General features: G+C 34.8%; 1 protein-coding gene across 5 annotated transcripts in view; it reads right to left on the minus strand.

Annotated features, from left to right (window-relative positions):
- Positions 1-17,242, minus strand: part of FCHSD2 (FCH and double SH3 domains 2) — a 338,349-nt gene that overhangs the window by 83,676 nt on the left and 237,431 nt on the right. For all 5 annotated transcript variants that reach the window (XM_077866897.1, XM_077866896.1, XM_077866900.1 and 2 more), the window contains one exon: positions 5,923-6,045. In XM_077866897.1, coding sequence (XP_077723023.1) covers positions 5,923-6,045 — 123 coding nt within the window. The remainder of the gene's footprint in view (positions 1-5,922; positions 6,046-17,242) is intronic.

The raw sequence follows: 17,242 nt of genomic DNA on the forward strand, positions 1-17,242 counted from the left end.
CTTGCTAACACTTGTTATTTTCTGTGTGTTTGGTTGTTTTAAATTATTAAAGCCATCCCAGTGAGTAAAAAAATGGATGTCATTGTGGTTTTGATTTCCATTTCCCTAATGACTAATGATGTTGAACATCTTTTTATATGATTATTGGCCATTTGTAGATCTTTTTCTAAATTATTTTTTATTCATTGATTTTTTTGCATATATATTTAAAATATTTATATTTGAGAGAGAAAGAGAGAGGGAGAGAGAGAGAGTAAGCGAGTGAGCAGGGGGAGGGGCAGAGGGAGGAAGAAAGACTCTCAAGCAGACTCCCTGCTGAACTCAGAGCCCAAGATGGAGCTTGATCTCATGACCCATGAGATCATGACCTGAACTGAAACCAAGAGTTGGACACTCAACTGACTGAGTGACCCAGGTGCCTCTGTATATCTTGTTTAAAGAAATGTCTATTCATCAGGTCCTTTGTCACTTTTTAATTGGGTCATTTGTATTTTTGTTGAGTTCTTTATATATTCTAAATATTAAATCCTTATTAGACAAATGATTATAAATAATTTCAAATAATAAATAGTAAATAGTAATTATTATAAATAATTTTCCTCTCCTATGGGCCATCTTTTCCATATTCTTGATAATATTCTTTGATACACAAAGGCTTTTATTTGGAGAAGTCCACTTGCCTATTTTTTCTTTGGTTGCTGCTGTTTTACTATTAAAACTAAAAACATACTGCCAAATCCAAGGTCATAAAGATTTCTTCTATAGCTTTAGGTCACTGATTCATTTTGAATACATTTTTGTATATAGAATGAGGCAGGGGTTCAACTTCATTCTTTTGCATGTGGCTATCCTGTTGTCTTAACATCTTTTGTTGAAAACACTATTCTTTCTTCACTAAATGGCCTTCATAACCTTGTTGAACATCAATTGGCCATATGTTTGGGCTTATTTCTAGACTCTCAATTCTATTTCATTGGTCTATATGTCTATCCTTATGTTAGTACCACATTATTTTGATTAATTTTGCAGTAAGTTTTGGAATTGGGAACTGTGAGTTCTTCAACTTTTTCTTTTCAGTGTTATTTTTGGTTATTTAGGACCCCTTGTAGTTCCATATGACTCTGAAGATTAGCTTTTCCACTTCTGAAAAAAAAGGCTGTTGGATTTTTGATAGGGATTGACTAAATCTGTAGAATGCTTTGGGGGAATACTGCAATATTAGTAATATGAAATCTTTCAATCCATAAATATTTATTATTTCCATTTATTTAGGTCCTCTTTAATTTCTTTCAGCAATGTTTTGTAGTTTCTCAATGTACAAGTCTTTCAAACCCTTATTTAGAGTTATTCTTGGTATTTTATTCTTCAGATACAATTACAGTTGGAATTCTTAAGTTTCTTTTGGCTCATTCAGTAATGGGAGTATAGAAACACAACTGATTTTTGTGCTTTGATCTTCTACCTGTAACTTTTGCTGAATTCATTTATTAGGTCCAGTACTTTTTTTTGTGGTCTCTATAGTATTTTCTATGTATAGTTACATCATCTGCAAATACAGATAATTTTATTTCTTCCCTTTCACTTTGGTTTACTTCTATATATATATATTTTTAAGATTTTACTCATTTATTTGAGAGAGAGAGAGAGCTAGCACAAGCAGAGGGAGAAACAGAGTCCTCATTGAGTGGGGAACCCAAAGTGGGGCTGAATCCCAGGACCCCACAATCATGACCTGAGCCAAAGTTAGATGATCAACTAACTAGCCATCCCATTTTTTTCCCCTTGACTAACTGATCGCACTAGGACTTCTAGAACAGTGGGGGAAAATGGGCATCTTTGTCTTGTTTCTTATCTCAGGAAGGAAAGCTTTCAGATTTTTACCACTGAGTGCAGTGTTAATAAATGCCTTTTATCTGTTAATGAAATTCCCTTCTACTCCTAATTTGTGTTTTTGTCATGAAAAAATGTTTAATTTGGGGCACTAGGGTGGCTCAGTGGTAGAGTGTCTGTTTTGGGTCAGGTCATAATCCCAGGGTCCTGGATGGAGTCCTGCATCAGGCTCTCCACAGGAAGCCTCCTTCTCCCTCTGTCTATGTCTCTGCCTCTCTCTCTGTCTCTATGAATAAATAAAATCTTTAAAAAAAATGTTTAATTTTGTCAAATGCTTTTCCTGTCTTTTTTTCCCCCTGTGTCTTTTGAGATGATCATGTAATTTTTTCCTTTATTTTATTAAGTTTACTTTTTTTTTGCTTAGTCTTCCAAGTATTAAGAATGGCAATAATAATTTAATTTCCAACAAAATAGAGAATAACAATTTTATTTTTTGAATTGTTTAAAGAGAAGAGCTAATGTTACTAATTGGTAGGAGTTTCCTTTTGCAGACAGAAAGCAAGCACATGTGAACAAACTATAAAGGCCAGTGGAACTACTTTTGGAGTTACTATCCTAGAGAAAATATTTATGACAACATCTGCTTCAGTTACATATACAAAGCACTTCATAAAATATTAAGGAGAAAAGCAAGCTTCATAAATAATTAAAATCAAACAAAAACTCCTAGGGCCAGGTTCTCCCTTTAGGGGATGTAAGATATAGAGAGCACTGTAACTACAGTTCACCTATAGTTAAGGCCAGAGCCAAATAGCCATGCAGAGCAGGGACGCCTCCATCCAGCACTGAGTCATCTTCCTTTTTTGTCCTCCCCTCTCCCATTGCTGCACCTGGGATCACTGGATGGGAGAATAGGGCACCCCTCATGACTGAGGGTAGAAGTTGCTAGAAGTCAGAGCAGGATGCCTGGGTTTCCCCCTGCCTCCACTAGCCCCTACCATTTCCCCATGATATGGTAGCTTCTCCTTGGGCTTTCCTTGCCTACCCTGTCTCCTGGGATCAGGGAGTAGGATACTAGACATGACTCATGTCTTGGGTACATACCACATAGCAAATAAATGGTAGCAAAAGAAAAAAAAAAGTAGTGTAGTATAGCTACAGTGTCAGTACAGTTACCCCAAAATATATTTGAGAACATGCACAGATATAATTTAGATACGGTGGGAAGAATAACCTCCTCCTCCAAGAAGGCTAATAAGGGTGTAGAATAAAAACCTAGAGTTTCAAACTTTCCTCGGGGTTATCAGATCACTGTGCTGCTTTTTACTAAAAATACTCTTACTATATTATAAGAGTAGCATAACAAGTTCTTTATAACAGAAAAACACATGGGATAAAACTTGAAGTTATGAACTCTTGTATTTGGAACAAAAGAGCTCATCTCCTAGTTGCATCATTCTTACTTTCAATCTAAACAGAAGAGCATCTCATTTATTACTCATCTCTGGGGAGCAAGATATTCCTATGAGTGACTGCAGAGGAAAATGAAAGCTTATCTCTTTATGTGTCCAAATCAGTTTATACATTTTAAATTCATTTTCTATGGAAATAATATAAATTAAAGAGATAATACAGTATGGTAGTAGAGTATGGACAATACTATACGAGTATGTAGCCTCAGGCAGCCACATAAACCTCCTGAGTCGGTTTTCCTCTCTATATAATGGGCATGATAATACCAACCTCAGAAGATATGCTAAAAACTCCTAGAAAATTAAGTGCTGTGTAAAATATTAGTTATTTTTAAAGACTGTACACTTACCTGCTTTATAAACTAAAGGTAGTGTATCCAATCTAACTTATTCTCAGAAAAAGAGATTTCAGACAATTTTGTCAGAGGACAACCTCTGATAAAATCAGAATGTAATAAAATAAAAACAAAATATAATTTCTAATAAAATTAAAAATGAAAAAAGTTACTCCACTCCATACTCCCACTGAATGAAGACTGGGAAAACTCACTTCTAAATAATTCATCAGTTAACAAGGGGGAAAATGTAGAAACAACAAATAGCCCTACATATATAATGCAGTTAAAGTAGAAAAAGATTTTTAGTCTTAAGTGGATTTACTTGAAAAATAATAAGCACATAAGCTGCAACAAAGTAGAAGGAAATAATAAATATAAAGTCAGAAATTAAGGAAATAATAACATGGAAGAGTAGAACAAAAGTTGGCTCTTGGAAGAGATTAATAGAATAGACTGGTAAATCTGATCACAGTGAGAGAAAGCACAAACTATATTAGAAATGAAAAAGGAGACAACTGTGGAGGCACAGAAGTTTATACACAAACATATACCATCAAATTTGATAAATGAGAATTTCCTAGGAAAGTATAAGTTACAAAAATGTACAAAAACAGGAATAGAAACCCTGAATGGATCAATAAACAATTTGATCACAGGGCCCCTGGGTGCCTCAGTCGATTAAGCATCTGCCTTTGGCTCAGGTCAGGATCCCAAAGTCCTAGAATTAAGCCCCAAGTTTGCTCCCTGCCCAGCAGAAGTCTGCTTCTCCCTCTCCCACTGCTATTCCCTCTGCTTGTGCTCTCTCTCTGTCAAATAGGTATATAAAAAAAAAAATCTTAAAAAAAATAAACAATTTGATCACTAGTCAAAAATCAACCATTCCATAAATGGAACAAAGCCAGGATGTTTTTATAGACTTTCTCCCAACATTCTCTTATGTAAAATTACAAATGTACATACATTAAAATAAGAACTGTACGGAAACACCCATATACCCACTACCTAGATTAATTAACACTTTTCTTTTTTCTCTTTCTCTTTTAAAGATTTTATTCATTTATTTGAGAGAGAGAAAGAGACAGCAAGATGAGTCGGGGGTAGACAGAGGGAGAAGCAGGTTCCTCGCTGAGCAGGGAGCCCAATGCTGGGCTCTATCTCAGGAGTCTGGGATCATGACCTGAGCTGAAAGCAGATGCTTTAACCAATTAACATTTTTCTACATTTGCTTTCATATAACTATCTATCTTTCTGCCCATCTTTCTTTCCATATATCAATCCTTTTATACCTTGTATTGGATTCTGGAGAGTAAAAATAAAGGAAAATAGAAGTTATGACAGGATTTCAAAGCACCAGGCTAGTGATCTTTATATTCCCATATCAACTTAATATTTTAAATGCTTTTCTAAAAATAAAAGAGCTATGGTACACTGAAAACAATAATACATACATATGAGGTATTCAGGAAGAAGAGTCTATGACTCTTTCCTAAGAAACCCTGATTCTTTTCCAAATAATATCTTAAGGTATTAGCCAGTTCCTGTTTCCCCTGCCAAAAAAGAGGACCAAGCTGGATCTTTAAAAATAGATATTAAAAAATGAATATATTTTTACAATTGCATGCTTTCAGTCAGGGAATATTTGCTATGCATTTATCAGAATAAAAATAACATTACTAATCACAAGAACAATTTATCTTCAAAAGAACAGTTTCTCTGCTGCAAAAAATTTTAATTTGTCAGATCTTGAAGAATTCAAATAATTTCGTTTGCTTTCTCTGCAGTGTGTGAATATGCCAGCAAAGTTGCTGGATCTCAACACTTTTGAATAAAAAGATTACTATCAAAGAATGACAGCACATAAAAGGTAAGGTTAATTTTTAAAAAAACAAGATCGAGTATTCATTTCTTCAACAATAATAAAATGTTACTTTCCCTTTTGTGCTTTTTTATTATTCTTTGCATTGACACATGACCTTGTTGTTCCCCAAATTTATTTAAGTTGAAGGTAAAACTCTTTAAATCATTTCTTCTCAAAAGCACATACATGGCAAAAGACTCAAGTCTCAGCTGGCTTGTGTCATCACCTCCCTTTTTTCCCCTTTGTGCCAACTCACCGAGGGAAGAGAACACCTTCCAACTTTGTTAGAAGAATACTGTTTCCAGGAAATTTGCCCTTTAAAGAATTCTTCTAATGTATCGGTAACTTCATTTTGTTTATATGCAAAAACATTTTAGATTCTAAAATGGATAACATATCATGTATTTTAATAAAGGTAACTTACCTTGCTGGAGGTTTCTAATAAAAACTGGAATGTGTTCTGCACAGCTTGGCATGTCTCTAGCTCAGTCCTGCTGAAGGCTATTAAATAATCCTTCAGGTGATCATACACATTTCCATCGAGAGCCTGTAAAAGGGTAAAAGCAAAAGTATGATGACAAAGCTCTGATATATAATGCTTACAAGGTAAATTGTTTAAAATCCATTAATAATAAGTGGAGAAAAGCTAAGACAGTTATGTAAGCATACATGTCAACAGTAAACAATCACCTGAGAAAATGTCTTTTCTAATAAATAGGAATTAAAAAAGATAAATTCAATACTGGTAAAGCTGTGGGACAAAACTTAGAGATAAAGTGGTTGCGTTTTTATCTTTGTCTAAAAACTGCATCAACCCCTCTAGTTACTTTATAACAGAGTAGGAGTGGGAGTTGAATAAAACAGTGGATGTGAAAGGATCCAGGCATAGTGCATGTGCAGGGTAGACATGCAAACATTAATATCCTCCATTTTTTTCTCATCCATTGTTGGTAGTATTATAAATTAGTATATTCTTCCTATAGATTAGAGAAAAAAACACCACAGAAATCGTTTAAAGAAAGTGACTCAGTACAATCTGGGGAAGAAATACCAATGAAAGGTCCATAAAAAGTTTTATTTTTTTTAAAGATTTTATTTATTTATTCATGAAGGATAGAAAGAGAGAGGCAGACACATAGGCAGAGGGAGAAGCAGGCTCCCTGCGGGGAGCCTGATGCAGGACTCAATCCCAGGACCCTGGGATTACCCCTGAGCCAAAGGGAGATGCTCAACCACTGAGCCACCCAGGCATCCCTATAAAGAGTTTTAAATACTCTTTGTTTATGCATTTAGAGCAGGACTCAATGAAATTGAAAGGAAAAAAAAAAAAGAAAACCACTAAACATTTGAAAAATAATTAAGCTATGATATATATATATATGTTATAATATATAACATATATATCTACATATATATAACTAAGTTATATATAACTATATATAATATATAACATATCTATATATCTATATCTATCTATCTATATATATATATAACTAAGTATACATGCCAACAAAAACTGTGGTAAGTATAGCTGCAAAAACATGTATAAATAATTTTAGGTCAAAAAAGTAGAACAAATAGCATACATATTACCAACTACTGTGGGCAAAATATATCTATAATAATAATAATAACCAAAAAAGGTTCTGGACTCTTGCCGATCAATGGAGGTCTTCTTAAAAATTGAGGTAAAATACATACAACATAAATCCACCACTTTAGCTATTTTATTTTATTTTAAAATTTTATTTATTTATGATAGTCACACACAGAGAGAGAGAGAGAGAGAGAGAGAGAGAGGCAGAGACATAGGCAGAGGGAGAAGCAGGCTCCATGCACCAGGAGCCCGACGTGGGATTCGATCCCGGGTCTCCAGGATCGCGCCCTGGGCCAAAGGCAGGTGCCAAACCGCTGCGTCACCCAGGGATCCCTACTTTAGCTATTTTAAAGTGTACTATTCAGTGGCTTTTAGTGCATTCACAGTGCTGTGCAACTACCACTACTATCTCATTTGCATTGCCCCCAAAGAAATCCTACTCTCCCCTTTCCCCCCGCCTCTGGCAACTACTAATTTTTCTATCTCTATAGATGTGCCTATTCTAGGCATTTCATATAAATGGAATCATATAACATGTGTCCTTTTGTGCCTGTCTCTGTCATATAGCATAATATTTTTAAGGTTCATCAAATGTATTAATACTTCATTATTTTTTATGGCCAAATAATATTCCTTTATATGGATATGCCATTTTTTTATTTACCTGTTCATTGGTTGATGGGCATTTGGGTTGTTTCCACTTTTTGGCCATTATGGACAATGCTTCTATGAACATTTATTTATGTACAAGTTTTCATTTGAACATCTGTTTCCAATTCTCTTGGGTATATGTCTAGTAGTGAAATTGCTGGATCCTATGGTAATTCCATGTCTAACTATTTGAGGAATTGCCAAGCCTTTTCATGGTGGTTGCACCATTTTACTTCTTCATCAGCAATGTATGAGAGTTCCAATTTCTCTACATCCTCTTCAACATTTGTTATTTTCTGTTTGTGTTTAAAAATTATTCAAGCCATCTTAGCAGTATCTCATTGTAGTTTTGACTTGCATTTATGTAATGACTAGTAATTTTGAGTATCTTTTCATGTGCTTATTAGCCATTTGTATATTGTCCTTGGAGAAATGTCTATTTAAGTCCTTCACTCATTTTTAGATTAGGTTGTTTTTTTGTTGTTGTTGTGGAACTGGAAGAGTTCTTTACGTATTTGGATACTTCTATTTCATGAGCTCTATGACTTTCAAATATGTTCTACTTTGTGGGCTGTTTTTTCACTTTCTCAGTAGTGTTTTCTGATGTGCTTAAGTTCTTACTTTGATCAAGTTTAATTTAGCTATTTTTCTTTTGTTGCTTGTGTTTTGGTATCATATCTAAGAATTCTCAATGGAGGTTTTACAGTAGATAAATTCTTTGTACATCTTATATTTGACTATTCCATTAAACTTTTACTGTAAAACTGATTTTTAAAAATACACATGTTCTATCCCCAAAGCACTAACAAAGCTGCACGTTCTATAGTGCTTACACCACCAGATGGCACCATCAAGCACTTTAAATATAGGCAGTAAAAAGTGCCTTAAAATTCCTTTCCGTGTAGTTATGTAATATCCCCAGAGAGACTGCTGGTGTTGTATGAGTAAGAATTCCTAAGTCAGGACATGGTTTTCAAACCTGTTAAAAAAGAAACCTATAAATTCTTTTAATATGCTTTTGTCTTAGGAATACTCTTGGTAGATGGTCTTAACCTCATGCTTGCAGGAAACAATTTGGAGCATTTTATTTAAACACAGTAAACAGAACAAACAAACAAACCCACATAGAAAATGGCAATATAGGGATCATGAGCTCCTAGCCCCTGAATTTCTGATTCAGTAGGCTGGGATGGGGGTGGAGGGCTGAGAATTTATATTTTCTAACAATATGCTGCTGGTCTAAGGACCATACTTTGAGAATTATTGGACTAAGCAGTCATTTTAGCTGAACATTTAGCTTAGCATTTAGGTTGAATATTTATGTTGACTTAGATCCTGGTGACCCTGGAGGAGGCACAGTGGCTAGAGCAGAGAAATCTACCATCCTGAATAGGGTCAACAGCCCCAACAGGGAGGCAGATCAACAGCTGTCTTCAACAGAATCATGCTCTACATCAGAATTAGAGGCAGCATGATGCAGCACAGGAAAGAATTTGAATTCTGAAGTAAGTTGTATGTGGGTTAGAATGCCAGCACTGTTACTTCTTCATTTTGATGGTTTTCTCATTTGTAATTAGGGAAAGTGGGAATACCATATACTTCACAGGCACATTGTGAAGATTAAATAAAGGAAGTGTCACAATTACTCTCTTGCCTTCCTTAAAAATCTTCAATGGATTGGCCATCTATTGGTATCTGTTAAAGCTGGATAATGAGTACATGGGAGTCATCATACAACTTTTTATTGCAATATATGTTGGGAATTTTCTAGAAAACAATAAAAAGAAAGCCTGAGTATCAGATCAGGAAAAAAAGTGATGCTATAATTTTTTTTTAGTGGCTCCCACTGTTTTTGAAAAGTCAAAATTCTTCAGCTGGTATCTATGGCTCTTTATAATCTAGTTCCAAATTACTTCTCATTAGCACCGTCTCTCATTACTGTTATCTGCATTGTGCTCTATATTGCAACCACATTTGAGCCATTTTAGGAAATGACATTCACTTTCATTTTCCAATTAAGTTATTCTCTTGGCTTGGACTGTTCTCCTCTTATTTATCTTTATTTAAATAGTAATAATGATGGCTGACACAGGCAGCTAACATTTACTACTGACATTTAACCTAAACCAGTGATTCCTGGGATGGAAGCTGAGTCCAAAAAGCCTATTCTTTACCACCAAATGGCTATTGAGTCCAAAAAGCCTATTCTTTACCACCAAATGGCTATTTTTCCTACCAAACAGAGGAAGTCTATCTTTAGTAGAAGAGATTTATACCAACTCACAAGGAAAAGCAGTGACGAGAAATTTGGCAGAGTGAAGCTGGGACCACGGGGCAGAAGGGAGAGACAGGGAATGTCCTTGGATTGGGTGGTTTCTGAGTAAGCACCCCTTTGTCCACCCTGTAATTGGTTACTGGAGCCAACAAATTCCCACTTTGCTCAAGTTACTTTGCATTGAGTCTTTGTTATTTGCAATTAAGAGACTCCTCACTAATAGGTTACGAATGATAACTGTAGCTTTTATCAGCTGAACTATTTAAATTATTTCTTTTGAAAATTGTATTATAAGAAAAACTTTGATTCATCTAGGTAATTAACTGCAAGTATAATTCGATAGTTTGCTTTATATTCTTGATTCTCTTCAATTAAACAGATGTAAAAGTTTGAAGTAGACAACTGTTATTACTGAACCACAAATATATTTCAAAAGCTTTGTGAATTTTTTAAGATTTTATTTATTTGAGAGAGAGCATGCGCAAGCACAAGCGGGGGTGGGGGTGGGGGTGGGGGAGTGGTGGGCAGAGGGAAAGGGAGAAGCAGACTCCCTGCTGAGCAGGGAGCCAGCACAGGGCTTAACCTCAGGACCCTGAGATCATGATCTGAGCCTAAGGAAGACTCTTAACCAACTGAGACACCCAGGTGCCCAGCTACCTATATTTCCTGAAAATTGAAAGTAAGGTAAGAACTACTCAAAGCTTTCAATAAATGGTAAATGTGTCATAACTATAATATAAATATAACAAGGGCATGCATGGTGAAGATGCATCTGAACCCTATCATTTAATGAGGAAGGCATAAGAATGTTTTAAGTACACTTGTTTGTTCATTTTCAAATGAGCAGATGTGCACAAATTCAATTAATATAGAAAGCTGTGTAAAGAGCCACAAATTTTGTAATGGTAATTACAATGGTAAACTAGAATTCATGTATTTGCTCAGAAATGGCAGAAGAGGCATTCTTCCATGGTTTATACAAATATGAGTTAATCTGGCAGAGTGAGCTCCTGGGTGGTCTCCACTATGCAAAAATTTAGTAGGTAACTCAACCAAATATGTATTTTGAATAGTCAAACTTATAAAACATCTGATATAAATTGCTAGGGGAAGAAGTCTATAATGTTTAAATTGAGAAGCCATAGGCCTTTGATGAGCCACATGTTTTAATGGTCTGGTAGTTTTCCAATTTGAAAAATTGAACTTGAATGCCTTTAAGCAGCCATGTTCTCTTCTGTTACCAAAAGACCACACGATCCTTATGTATTATTACCAATACTCATTTGATCAACTTGATTTCTAAAATCAGTTGAGTTTTACAACACAAACTCATAATAGTAAATACAATTCAAATTAGTAAAAAAATAAAGGGGGGTGGATATCTTAAAGACAAATTCAGAAATTTAAAATACTGGGATGTTCCACTGAACCTTTTTTTTTTTTTTTTTTTTTTTTTTTTTACAAGAAAGTATAAATGCCCAGGAACTTGTTTGAAGAGGAAAGCTATCCTGAATTAGGGGTAAGGAGAAAGAAAATGTGTCCTTTTTCTAAGCATTTTTCTGATGCTATCCTGAATTAGGGGTAAGGAGAAAGAAAATGTGTCCATTTTTCTAAGCATTTTTCTGATGCAATATCCCCGTATAGTGAGACTTTAAACAGTGGCCTCCTCATTTAGATCCAGGAAGGGCACAGATTCTACAGTCATAGAATTATGTTGAAATCTCTTGAGTTTCCTTAATGCAGCCTAGAAAGCCAAATTCTTTTCTAAGAGCAATGGATATTCTAAAATAGTCTTTGGTAAAAGTCAAGGATATAAATATCAAGATGATGACAAATATAAGCTCTCTTAAAATTAAATCATGAAATTCTACAGTCCTCCTTTGCTGATGGAAGAGAACAATGATTGCCTGCCTGCATTTATCTTTCTGAGAAGACCCCAGCTATACATAACCAAGATCACTTTTTACAAATTTAGAGAGATTGAAGAGGTCATGGGAATGAAAGGTGCAGCATAGGGAATATAGTCAATGGTATTGTAGTAATATTGTCTGATGACATGTAGCAGCTACACTTGTGGTGAGCATGGCATACATAGAGATGTCCAATCACTATGCTGTACACCTGAAAATAATGTAACATTGTGTGTCAACTATACTTCAATAAAAAAATTTAAAAATAAAAATTAAAGAAAAGAGATCAAAGCAAGTACTGGGCTGCATCTGTGTCCCTGTAAATATTTTAACACATAGATGAATATATCAATTGATATAAAGTAAAATTAGAAACAGATCACCCAGGTTGTTTTTTTTAAAAACACTGAGTTCTTTTAGGTTGAAAGAGAAAACAAATAAGAAAGTTCTCATCTGTGAATTACAAAACTCCATGAATTACAAAACTCCAGAAAAGGAAAATTCAATATTGCTTTTCTATAAAGTCTGTGTTGTTCTCTTGAGTTATTTACTAGCATGCATAACTGCTTGTGAGTGTGTTAAAACCATCTCAATATTTAGGTTGCAACGCAAAAGCAGCATGGTCCGACAGAAAGCTTTGAACCATATACACTTGTAGTCAAATTCAGCTATACTGCTTACTAAAAATATTACTCTAGGAAAATACTGAAACTTCCTGAGCTTTAAACTCCTGATCTGGGGATCCCTGGGTGGCGCAGCGATTTAGCGCCTGCCTTTGGCCCAGGGCGCGATCCTGGAGACCCGGAATCGAATCCCATCGGGCTCCCGGTGGGAGCCTGCTTCTCCCTCTGCCTATGTGTCTCTGCCTCTCTCTCTCTTTCTTTCTCTGTGACTATCATAAATAAATAAAAATTAAAAAAAAATAAACTCCTGATCTGGAGTCAAAAGAGTATAGTACTATAAAACATGGTTATTAAAATAATAAAGCTTAACCATTTCTATGTTCTACCCAAGGTTTTCATCGATGTCCTTGACAGGACCTATTACAGAGATTTTTGTGACAGACTTGGTTTTGAGTCTCAATTCTATTATGTACTTAAACAGTGTAACCTCTCTAGATCTCAGTTTCCTCATTTAAAAAATGAAGAGATAATAGTACTATGTTCTACCCAAGATTTTCATCGACGTCCTTGATAGGACCTATTACAGAGATTTTTGTGACAGACTTGGTTTTGAGTCTCAATTCTATTATGTACTTAAACAGTGTAACCTCTCTAGATCTCAGTTTCTTCATTTAAAAAATGAAGAGATAATAGTATCTCCTAATGAGACCCGCAAAATAGACATTTTCTTTTTTAAAAAAATTTATTTGAGAGAGAGGAAGAGAGAGAGAGAGAGAGCAAGCAGGAGTGGGGGTCAGAGGGAGCAGGGAAAAACAGGCTCCCTGCTGAGCAAGGAGCCCAAGTGGGGGCCTGATCCCAGGACCCTGGGATCATATCTGAGTGGAAGGTAGATGCTTAACTGACTGAGTCACCCAGGTGCCCCTAAAACAGCACTTTCAAGTATACCATTCTAATTCCCTTGATGTTTTTATATATATTTTTGGAATTATTTTCAGAGTGATTACCTGGAGATTACAACTAACATCTTAATTTAAGGCAAACTCATTTGGATTAATGTAAACTTAATTCCAAAAGCATACAAACTCTGGTCCTACATAGTTTTACTCTCTCCCTCATCTGTGCTATTTCTGTCATACAAATGTATCTTTACATGTTATAAGCCCATTAACAATATTTTAAAATTATTGCTTTATGTGTTATATTTTATTTTTTTTTAAAAGATTTTATTTATTTATTCATGAGAGACACAGAGAAAGAGGCAGAGACAGAAGCAGGCTCCCTGCAAAGAGCCCGATGTGGGACTTGATCCCAGACCCTGGAATCACGTCCTGAGCTGAAAGCAGATGCTCAACTGCTGAGCTACCCAGGCATCCCTATGTGTTATTTTTAAAATCAGACTTTAAATATACTATTCCTTTCTCAGACTGGATAATTTCAATTGTCTGACTTTAAATTCATGGATTTTTTTTTCCTGCCAGCTCAACTTTGCTGAACCCTTCTAATGTATTTTTATTTCAACTACTGTATTTTTCTATTTGGTTTCTTTTTGTAATTTTTCTTTGTTGATGATATTCTCTCTTTGGTCGGACATTGTTCTCAGACTTTCCTTTAGTTCTTTGACTTTATGGTTTCCTTCAGCTCTTTGTACATATTAAAAAGAGGTGATTAAAATTCTTTGTCTAGAAAGTCCTATGTATGTGCTTCTTGGGGGTCAGTTTCTGTTGACTTCCTTTTAGTCCTCTGTAAGGGCTATACGTTTCTCTTTCTTCAAATGTCTCAATTTTTTAAAGAATGAGACATTTAAAGTAGTATAATGTGGTAATTCTGGAAATCAGATTCCTCTCTCTCCCCAGGTTTTATTGTTGTTGCTGCTGCTGTTTACTTATTTTTAAAGATTTCACTTATTTGAAAGAGAGAGAGAGAGAGAGAGAGAGAGAGAGAGAGAATGCACAAGTGTGTGCGGGGGGGATAGGCAGAGGGACAAGCAGACTCCCCATGAGATGGAGCCTGATGGGGCACTTGATCCCAGGACCTGAGATCATGAATGGAGCTGCAATCAAGAGTCAGACGCTTAAATGACTGAGCCATCCAGGAGCCTCTGCTGTTTATTTAGTGACCATGTTTCCATCTCAATGTTTCAGGAAATCCAGAGTTTTGCAAGAAGCTTCACAGATACCACAAATACTTGATTCGGAAATTTTAATATGTATCATTTTGACCACTTTTTAATATATATGGAACTCATTTTATCCCTCAGCCATCCATTATTTCCATCTCACTCTACTCCTAACCATTAATCTTCATTTGTAATAAACCCACTAGAATCAACAATCAAGTAAAATGTGATAAAGGTGAGTCACATACCCAGGTAAACTTAAAGCAGGATATGTCAAGAGATTCAAGCCAAGATCTACTGGCTTGAGCATACTGCTTTAGGAAATCTCTTGCTCCTTTCCCAATCCTAGTAGCCCCAAATCTCTTTTGTTCCTCACATATACATACTATACAGACAAAATTAATTGGAGTATTTTTCCTTAAAGTGAAAGCCGAAGATTTAACCACATAATCTTTGCAGTTAATAAATTCATAAATTCTTTGTGGGAATTAAAATTTTTTGTTTTCATTTAAATAAATAATTTTAAATGATTTAATTTACTCCAGGATAATATGGATGATCACCTTTTACTGGAAATTGCCATAGGATTTCTATGCCTATGCTTATGGTTATGTCAAGCAGTTCAACTCCAATGGTCTTAAGTTAATGAGACTAGATCTTGAACTTAAAATTACCTTGAATTTAAAATGTAATGACACAGTTGCACATGTGGAGATCAAATGACATCAGTAAATGCAATACTAGCAAAGCAAAAAGGGTGATGAGAGAAGAGTCATTATAGGTATATGGTAGAACAGGTACTGGGAATTTGAAACAGCTTAGAGATAATATCATAATTCCTATTTCAAGTAATTTTTTAATCTTTAATCTATATCAGCTATCATTTAATTATTTTATCAGTTAGAATTTTATTGATTTATAGATTTGTTTGCATTTAAATGGTAACTGTTTTGGTTTCATACTTATATAAAAAAGTATAAGCATAAATTTTTAGCTAGAAGCATAAAGAGCTGGAGGGCCAAAAGGCTTGATGCAGGAACCAAAGAATTCTTCAAAAAACTACTACAGAAGTTTGGTTCTTTAGGTATATAAACTAGAAAAATATAGATATCAGATAGTAAATATGACTGCTGCAACTATAAGAATTTTTGGCATTCCAATTTAGATCTAGAATTTTCCTATGTTGATCTTTTGGCTGTTATTTAAGTGGCATCTTTTGTATGTACTTTTGACATGAAACTACTGAAATGCCAGAAAGTATTTAGCATGAAGAACTTAAAGCTTTAGTTTTAGTTTAGGAGACAATAACCCTGATGCAGGCAATAGGAACGTTCCTTATATTGAAATTTTGGGGAAGAGTTAATATACATTTTTTTGATATATGGGACCATTAATAGAAAGGAAATAGTGTGATGGCCTTCGATGTTTCCATTGCCGTCCTCCAAACTACAATTCGTGGCTGTAGCAAACATGGTCTGATCTTTTGAGCCCCAAGACAGCCTCTGACCAGAAAAATCTTAGATGTGTGGTACACTCACATGTGACAACTAAATTTCTTTGCACCTGAATTTTTTTTCTTTTTTTCTTTTGCACCTGAATTTTCTATGTAATATAGAATACTATGACAGAAAGGAACCTGTGATAAGCATGATAATAAAGTGATTATTCAAGAGTTCAATTCAACAAAATGTTTACTGTAAACCTACTCTGTGCCAAGAACTATGCCAAGGGCTGACTGTTTATATGTGGTGTATTTGAACACATAACCATGAAGAATTTGGCCAGTCGGGGTGAGCAAATAACAGGTAATTTTAATTATACCAAATGCTAAAAGAAAGCCAATTCAACAGATGTAGAGTTTTAAGGAAGATTTTCTGGAGGAAATGATGCCTGAATGTATTTGAAAGTCCTTAAGGATCAGTCACAATTTTTATTAAGAGAACAGTTCAGTTCTTAACTATTAAAATCAGTATTTAAAAAGCTTGCCTAAGACTAATTTATTATCTTGATTATTTGTTTTCCCAACTAATCAATTCGGGTTTTAAAAAGGTCTTGGAGTTGCACTTTAAAACATATTTAAGATGCCAAATTTTCTAAAAATATAGTAAGAATAAGAGCCACAAAAGTTGAGTCTTCACATGTAATAAAAGTGGCTTTTGAGCTAAACATGTAAAGTAGGATATTTTCAAATTTTAATATAGTAGCTAAATTGTACTTTTGGGGGGCATATTTGGGACATCATAGCTTTCAAGTAGAGTCTATGAAAAAAAGAATTTGGCTTTTCTTCTTATAAACACTCACATGTTCATACTGCATTCAATTCCAGCAAAACCCTCTGCTGTGCTCAGCATTATTTGAATCACAGAAAATAACATTAGCTGAGGACATTCAGGAAGGAAGGAAGGTCAAGAAAGGCAGGATCCATTTCTTGGCAGCAATGAAAATAATTCCCCTTCTAAAAAAGTTACAACTAAACATATTTCCCCCCATTTAGTAAGACTAGTTTTAACAGATTGTGCCTTAAATTCCTCTCTATGTAATGGATTCAAAATTATAAGAGAGCAATTACGTT

Source organism: Canis aureus, chromosome 23 (assembly GCF_053574225.1).
Source record: "Canis aureus isolate CA01 chromosome 23, VMU_Caureus_v.1.0, whole genome shotgun sequence".
Lineage (NCBI taxonomy): Eukaryota > Metazoa > Chordata > Mammalia > Carnivora > Canidae > Canis > Canis aureus.